The 8,957-nt window shown below is 33.3% G+C and overlaps 1 protein-coding gene across 1 annotated transcript in view; it reads right to left on the bottom strand.

Annotated features, from left to right (window-relative positions):
• Nucleotides 1–691: 691 nt before the first annotated feature.
• LOC127973012 (chloride channel protein 2-like) overlaps nucleotides 692–8,957 on the bottom strand; it is a 17,708-nt gene continuing 9,442 nt past the window's right edge. The window contains exons 10-21 of the mRNA XM_052577053.1: nucleotides 8,152–8,307; nucleotides 7,805–7,874; nucleotides 7,086–7,196; nucleotides 6,796–7,009; nucleotides 4,856–4,989; nucleotides 4,184–4,305; nucleotides 3,981–4,071; nucleotides 3,634–3,701; nucleotides 3,033–3,071; nucleotides 2,577–2,681; nucleotides 2,330–2,416; nucleotides 692–1,641 (exon numbers count right to left, since the gene is read on the bottom strand). Of these exons, the coding sequence (XP_052433013.1) occupies nucleotides 1,480–1,641; nucleotides 2,330–2,416; nucleotides 2,577–2,681; nucleotides 3,033–3,071; nucleotides 3,634–3,701; nucleotides 3,981–4,071; nucleotides 4,184–4,305; nucleotides 4,856–4,989; nucleotides 6,796–7,009; nucleotides 7,086–7,196; nucleotides 7,805–7,874; nucleotides 8,152–8,307 (1,359 nt within the window). The 3' untranslated portion in view covers nucleotides 692–1,479. The remainder of the gene's footprint in view (nucleotides 1,642–2,329; nucleotides 2,417–2,576; nucleotides 2,682–3,032; nucleotides 3,072–3,633; nucleotides 3,702–3,980; nucleotides 4,072–4,183; nucleotides 4,306–4,855; nucleotides 4,990–6,795; nucleotides 7,010–7,085; nucleotides 7,197–7,804; nucleotides 7,875–8,151; nucleotides 8,308–8,957) is intronic.

Genomic DNA, 8,957 nt, shown 5'->3' with positions numbered 1-8,957 from the left:
CAAATCCATACAGTTAATTACTTTAACTACACTTCAAATAATGAAAATAATATATATTGTAAATAATTAAAAATATGAATACAAATAATAAGAGTATCTGAAATATTCATTATAATTTCTAAATGGGTTTAGGATAATATCAAGCAATTACAGACTGTCCTGAACATTACTGATCACATTAGAGACATCACACGCTTTAATCTGGCTGAACTTTGACCTTAGCTGTCATTCTCTGACCTTTAGTACAGAATAAACTGTGACAGAAGATCAAAGGTCACTTAAATATCATGAAATACAATCGGTCTGAATAGAGCTAAAACTACAATGTTCAATAACCAGAATGCTTGCCGAATTTTCGACATCATTTTAAATCATTAATTATTAATGTTTTTAGCACCAGTCTGAACATTTCAAAGAATCAGTGGTATTTTGGGAGAAACATCCCTCATCCAAACACGCACGCACACACACAAACACACACACACGTCCCGCAGATGATGAGGGCTCATCAGCCAATCAGAAGCCAGTATTTTGTTCAGTCACGGTCAATCATTGTCCTTCCAAAAAATGCCAGCACATCATATTAATGGAGCGCAGATGGACAACAGGAACTCACAAACACACACACACACACTCTTACACTCACACTCACTCACAAAAGTAAAAGTTAAATTAAATATTAAGACGTCTGCAGATTCCACTTTTTTTGTTTTATTGACGTAATTATAATTACAGAACAGGAACACACAAACATGTAAGAAGAGTTTATGCACTTTTAGATTTTTCTTGATTTACCAAAATATAGGGGCTATTAAACAGCACGCATTTATATATTCAACACACACACACACACACACACACTTTATATATATTTCTTATGTCTGAATACGAGGTAGGAAATGAAGAAATGCATGTGATTCATCTTCCAAAAAGGTTTTCTAGATTCAAGATCAAGAAACTAATAAAAATAGCACTTTGTCCAATACTGTATTTCTGATAATATATTTATTATTTAACAGAATTATAATACCAATAAAAAGTATCTGTTTTTATTTATTTATTTTTCTCCGAGGTTACGCTACAGTTCAACTAGAGAGTTTTACAAATGCAATAGTCAAAGTGTTATTCGCTCGAGGTATTTTTGTTCTCGTTAAAAAAGTATCAAGTACCTAACAGCATAAAATCCTGAATGAATCGGTATGAGACTAATGCTCTCAAGTGGTTTGGCTTCAAATAAAATTTACATTACATAAAAATAAATTAATAACACAAATGTGAACTAACAAGGAATGCTTAATGCCCATCGTGTTCAAAGAACAATCTGAATATAAAACCACTTTTTAGTCCACTTCTGCAAAAAGCACACATTTACATCAACTTCACACACACACACACACACACACACACACACACACACACACACACACACTCACACAAACATTTTGCACTGGTTAGAATGAATAACAACATTTACTTCACTTATATATTGTTTGCACAGCTGGAAAGTGGATGCTCCAGCAGTTGGTGGAGTGCGATGGTTTCGGTCCTGGTTCCTCGAACGCCTCGGTCTCTGAAAGTGGACAGAACGGGACGCAACCTCACACCATCTCCCGGCATGCTGCCTTCGATCGCTTTATGTAACTAAAATACACATCAGAGAACGTTTGGTTATTTTGTAAACTCATGCCAAAACCTCTTTTGGCTTTTAAATAATTTTTTTCTTCTCGACAAGGCTGCATTTAATTGATCAAAAACACAGTAAAAAAAAATATATATTTTTACTATTTAAAATAACGGTTTTCTGTGTGAATCTGTGTTAAAGTGTAATTTATTTCTGTGATGCTCCGCTGTATTTTCAGCATCATTCCTCCAGTCTTCAGTGTCACATGATCTTCAGAAATCATGAAACTATGAAGATTTACTGCTCAAGTTTAATTCTTTATCTATTTTGCTTTCTTTCCCCCTTTTTTCTTTTCTGTGTTTTTTGTATTTCACAGTTAAAAAAACTAACATTATAAATGTATTGACTGTTACTTTCGATCAATTTGATGCATCTTTAATGAATAAAAGCATTAATTTCTTACATCAATGTGCATTAAATGTCCTAATTTAGCTTAAAATGGAAACTATTATCCCTTAAAACACAATATAATCTTACAAAATGTACTACAAATTAACTAAAAAAGACTTTTGTGCAATGGAAATTGGCTGTGATGTTCTTTAGTGAACCATAATACCAATAAAGGTATTCGATGTCGATGATGTGGAAATAGTTTGATCCCTAAATCCTGAAAGTCATTTTTACTGTGTGTGAGTGATAAATTCCCACCTCTTTCAGAGAAACGGCTCCGACGAGTCGCCCGATGCTGGTGACGTAAGCGTAATCCAGATTCAACACAGAAAACATGGTGTGCGTCTGAGGAAACAATGTTCAACTTGTTCAAAACTGCTTTTATGATGTGCACAAGTGACTAGATGAACAACCAGTTCTGAGAAGTTCATTTCTGATATGAGAAATGAAAAAAAAAGTAAGTAACAACGCATCATCATGATTATGATGTCACAATTGCACACACCTTGTGCAGTGAAGTGTGCTCCACCAGCTGGAAGGGGGCGGGGTCAATCTTACAGCTGTTGAAGGTCACCTGCTCGTCAAGCTGTTGCTCCTCCCACTCCTCAATCTGCATTCACAGACAGAGACACAGTGTGTGTGAGAGTGTGTGTGTGTGTGTGTGTGTGTGTGTGTGTGCTCGTATTCCTACTTTATGAATACCAAATATCCCCACAAGGATAGTAATAGAAGTATATTTTGACCCTGTCGGTGCAGTTTTTGATCCCCATGAGGAAATACGTTTATAAATCATACAGAATGAAGTGTTTTGAGAATGTAAAACAGCCTGTAGTTTTCTGTGAGGGGAAAGTTTAGGGTAAAGGGATAAAATATACAGTTTGTACAGTAGAAACACCATTACGCCTATGGGATTAAACCCATAAAACATGGAAACACAACATGTGTGTTAAAATGTGCTCACCTCTTGAAGTATCGTATCATCCTCTGTGTCTGAGTCGTCCTGGAAGGAGATGGAAACACACACACACACACACACACACACACACACACACTTAGGCTGAAAACAGCATTATCTGGTTTCTTTTTTATCCTTTTTACCAGTTCAGGATTCATTCTTATTTATATTTTTCTTGATTTTGTTTTGATTGCTCAATTAAATCTGAATTATTTATATCTTTATTTTTACAATAACAGGGCCTATGAAATTATTATAATTATTATTATTATTTTTTTTTTCAAAATAAAGAGTTCAGTTTAAATATTTCCATTTAACAGTTTAACTTTTTTTTTGTGTAATTATATTTATAAAGCGAGATTACGTGTATTCCTTAAATAAAACGATTGTACAGTAAATTATTTTTTTATTATTATCACAGACAGTAGCCATTATAACAATTATATTATTACACAGACCTGTTTGTTTACGACTGGATTCTGCAATTTCAAGGAAATAATAGCAATTTTTCTTGTGTTATTATTAAACTAAATTAAGAAGGCACTCACTTGCTCAAAAACACCACTGTAAATTGCAGGAGCACATTAGTGTGTATTGGATGTCTCACCTCCATTGCCTCGATCTCAGGACGAGAACAGAAGAACTTCTTTAAGTTGAGGCCAGAATCATAAAGACCTGAGAGACAGAAAAAAAGTTTCATACTGTATATCCACAATATGTTTTTATTTGCTATTTGAGTACATATTTGATCAAGTGCACTTAACTCAATATCTGATTATTAAGTGTTTTGCAAGCATAAATATGTAAATTATGAATTAAAAACTTACTGTATTAAAAATATTTTCCATGCATTTTTACACATACACATGACGAGCCATAGAAATTCTTTAATGTGAAGGATGTTTTATGTTATTTTAAGATCACAAGAAGTCAATGGGAGGTTCTCGATATTACTTGTAATTTCTTCTTCATCTACAGATGGCTTCTTCAGAGCAGATTTCATAGGTTTAGCATTTGTAGCGGATGCAGACTCTTCTGAGGACATCTACAACAAACATAAAACATACTGTATATGTGTATATGAACATAATCAACAACTATCTAAAAAAAAAGCAATAGAATACAACATTTCAGTATTATTCAGTTCATCGTCTGACCTGGAAGCGAACCTTGTATCTGTTTGGCATAGTGGATGCATTCTGCTTATTATGCTGCATTCGCTGTGTTAAGAGCCCCAGTAACTGAGCACGCTCGACAGAACCCAGCAAGAGCATCGACTCTGAGAGACACGATGAAAGAAAGATCAGACACAAAGATCAGGAAAACACTATGTATTTACTTCATGTTATAAGACTTTCATTTTAGGAAAAAAAAAAGAACATAAAAAATTACAAAAAATATGTCGAATGATCTAAAAACCCATTTCTCTAGTCATGCAATGAATGTAATTTCAAAGCAAATAAATAAATATATAAATAAAATAAAATATTATATTATATTATAAATAAAAAAAGTACAATTATTGATTTTTTAAAATCATTATGAAAAATACCATTAAAATTGAAAATTATTCTGAAAATATAAAGCTCATTTAGTATTTTATTTCAACATCCTGACAGCATAGTGAACGGTACAAAAATATTATTTCGGTTATTATTTATGTCCACATTATTATTATTTTTTATATTAATAAGTTAAGATACTGGCATATAGTATACTTATCACTACTAGCACCAACACTACAGTTGGTGAGAAATAAGTGTGTGTGTGTGTGTGTGTGTGTGTGTGTGTGTGTGTGTGTGTGTGTGTGTGTGTGTGTGTGTGTGTACCTGCAGATTTCACCAAAGGCAGTGTTTTAAGATTTCCTGAACGTAGGATCTTGATTATGTCTCTGTAGGTGGAGTTCAGTGTGATATAACGAACATCTCTTTTCATAAAGTCCTCCACATAAATATTATACTTCCTAGAGACAGAGAAGGGGTCACTGTGAAAAACTTTGACGCACAACATAGAAATACTGTGTGAAAATTTCGAATGAAGGCAATCAATTTCAAATGGATTTACAAAAAAATATCCAAAATGCACTTTAAGTGTTTATTTTATTGCACTTCATCTATTTGTGTCTGTTCATTTCAATTACAATACATATCTTTAAAGAGATTTTTCTCCACTTCAGCAGCACTTACAAACACCAAAACTTAGAGTTTTATTTGTATCTATATTCTGAAGATATTTACTGAGTGGTTTGTCAATATATAATTTACATGTCTTTTATTGCACTTTATCTATTTGTGTCTATAGATTTCAATTACAATACATATCTTTAAAGAGATTTTTCTCCACTTCAGCAGCGCTTACAAACACACAAAGTTAGAGTTTTATTCCTCTTTAAAGTCTAAAGGTTTTTACTGAGGGGTTTATTCATATATCATTTACATGTCTTTTTATTGCACTTTATCTATTTGTTTCTATAGATTTCAATTACAATACATATCTTCAAAGAGATTTTTCTCCACTTCAACAGTGCTTACAAACACACAAACTTAGAGTTTTATTCCTCTTTAAAGTCTAAAGGTTTTTACTGAGGGGTTTATTCATATATAATTTACATGTCTTTTTATTACACTTTATCTATTTGTGTCTATAAATTTCAATTACAATACATATCTTTAAAGAGATTTTTCTCCACTTCAGCAGCACTTACAAACACCAAAACTTAGAGTTTTATTTGTATCTATATTCTGAAGATATTTACTGAGCGGTTTGTCAATATATAATTTACATGTCTTTTATTGCACTTTATCTATTTGTGTCTATAGATTTCAATTACAATACATATCTTCAAAGAGATTTTTCTCCACTTCAACAGTGCTTACAAACACACAAACTTAGAGTTTTATTCCTCTTTAAAGTCTAAAGGTTTTTACTGAGGGGTTTATTCATATATAATTTACATGTCTTTTTATTACACTTTATCTATTTGTGTCTATAAATTTCAATTATAATCCATATATTTAAAGGTTTTCATAAAATGTTATTTTCTCCACTTCAGCAGCACTTACAAAGGCAAAATCTTAGAGTTTTATTCCTCTCTATATTCTGAAGGTTTTTCCTGAGGGGTTTGTTTACATATCATTCACATAGAACATTATAGAACATTCTATTTCTAGAAACATTATGAAAATGTTTTTTTATTATTTGTAGAGAGATAAGATAAATTCAAAATGCCTTGTGTATAAACATTTAATTCTAATATTTCAACAAAATCAAACAATAATTTTGAACCTAGTTTTATACAATGTTCAGATTTTTCTTCTGAAAATGAGTGCAAATTAGTGCATATTTAATTTTATAATGCATCATTTGCATTAAATTTCAGAAAACTTTGAATACAAAACATGTTTGCAGTTCTTAATGCAATAAATCAACTGGGGAACTATTTGTAAAAATATTTACACTACTCATCTTGGGTGTCACGACTTAATAAGTTAAAGGCAGTTAAATTTAGTTTGCGTTAAATTGAATTTAAGCACTGCTAATGTGCATGTTGCTATACGTATGTTAATGTATTAAACCTCGGTAAACTGCAATCGCTGTATATACACTAATGTATTACAATATTGATATTAAACATTTGATATGCCAGCTAAAGTATGTAAACTCTAAAAGCATGATGACATTGTAATCTACCCAAAGTGTTTACAAAATCCATTGAAAATAAGTAAAAATTAACTGCTAAGAAATGTACTGTAGGGATATAGAGACTTACTCTTGGTGGCCCCAACTAAGCGTGGGCAGGTAAGGCAGTTTTTTAATGCGGATAGCCGTGTCATAGATGGAAGGCTGAAGACTCTGAGAGATCATGTTGGCCAGAATCACAGAGATCAGGATGGGTAGAGTGTAACTGATCTGACCAGTCATCTCCATCATGATCACGCCAGTTGAGATCGTGTGAGTGACTCCTGCCGTTAACGCTGCCGCTCCTGAACACCAAAGAGAGTTACAGCTGATTAAAAGCTAAATCAGTGCTTAATTCTGATGTCTGCATGTCTGTCTCACCTATAACAGCATACGCTCCGGGCACTATGTGGTATATGTGTCCATCAACGTTAAATCCATCAGGAAACAACGTGGCCAAACCTTCACCAACCAAACGGCCAAATGCAGCACCTGAAACACACACATATGCATTCCCTTTAGAACGAAAGCCAAATTAATTTTCATATTAATAGATACTGTTAAAAATTCACACCGTTCACACCAAGAACTACGATATTATTAAGTTTTTCTGCTCACTGAGGCAGCATTAATTTGATCAAAAATATGGTAAAAATGTATAATATTATTACAATGTAAAAAAAATAGTTTGCTATGTGAATATCTGTTTAACGGTAATTTATTTCTGTGATGCACAACTGAATTTACAGCATCATTCCTTCAGTCTTCAGTGTCACATGATCTTCAGAAATCATGAAAATATGACGATTTACTGCTCGAGAAACATTTCTGATTATCAATGTTGAAAATAGTTGTGCAGCACAATATTATTGCAAAATGAATATAAATCCAAATATATCATTATTTTCTTCTGTTATAGTTGTGGTGTGGACTTCCCTAAACACAGTTAGAGTTAGATGAATTTATTTTTACCTTTATGGTTTTAGTTACTGTTATAGTTCTCATCCATGGTGTGAACGGGCCATAAAAATTTGGAAATACAGAAAAAAAAGGAAAGAAAAGTAAATATCATGTTTTAAGTGAAACACACAAACACATACCAATGACGAAAATGGGAACGAAGGAACCACATGGTATAGGAAGGGTTATGGAAAGAGCAGACATCCAGAACTACATAACAAACAATAGTACTGCTCATTAAAACACAACACACACACGCACACACACACACACACACACACACACACGCGCATACACAACACACATACACTATGCATCAAAAAACAAGTAAAACATTTACAAATATACTGTTTATGTTAAAATATTAAGAAACATCAGCTGATCATTATATGAAGCCTTTAAAGCAACCAGATTTCTGGATAAAAGGTTTCGATACTCAGCTATAGTTTGAGGACACAACTGTGTGTGTGTGTGTGTGTCTATTCACCTTCATGATGATGAAGACGGAGAGAAGGATGAAGACGTTAACCTGCGGATGTTTCCAGGCGGCTAGGTAATCGTCGTTAGCAAAGTCTGCTACGATGCCATGATTTGACCAGGTGCGATTGTCAAAAAATGAAATCAAGGAATCCTTTTTTGTGAGCTATAAATGGTGAGGAAATAAACACAAACTAGTTCTATATAAACAAAAAGCAGTACTTTAGACATTTTTTTTTAAAGGAAAACATTTTAATTAGTTGAAAATCACCCTCAGGCTATTCAAGATATTCAAGTCCTTATTCAAGATTAGGACACATTACTCCAAATCTTTATAGTAGAGTATGACTGCATTTGCTGCTAATGGAGCATTTTATTGTCTCATTTTGGGTAACTGATTAATTACAGTTTTTGTCCTTTGCTTACAGACTAAAACCGAATGCTTAGACCAAAGCCTCAATATCTAAACTTCTTGTAGCATACCTTAAACACATTGTCACCCTTGCACTTTGTTTGCAATTGGGTAACACACTTATTGCGAAACACTACACACGTTTTCTTAGATTAGACAATTTGTTAAAAAATGAAATCACCTGTTGTCATTGGGAAAATGTGTGTGTCAGTGCGTGTGTGTGTGAGAGTGTGTGTGTGCGTGTGTGTGCGTGTGTGTGTGTGTGTGTGTGTGAGTGTGTGTGTGTGTGTGTGTGTGCATGAGAGTGTGTTTGTGTGTGTGTGCATGAGAGTGTGTGTGTTAGTGAGTGTGTGTGTGTGCAAGAGAGGGTGTTTGTGTGTGTGTGTGTGTGTGCATGAGAGTGT

Source organism: Carassius gibelio, chromosome B15 (assembly GCF_023724105.1).
Source record: "Carassius gibelio isolate Cgi1373 ecotype wild population from Czech Republic chromosome B15, carGib1.2-hapl.c, whole genome shotgun sequence".
Classification (NCBI taxonomy): Eukaryota; Metazoa; Chordata; class Actinopteri; order Cypriniformes; family Cyprinidae; genus Carassius; species Carassius gibelio.
Note: the sequence above shows the minus strand (reverse complement) of the source record. Positions and strands in the feature narration are given on the sequence as shown.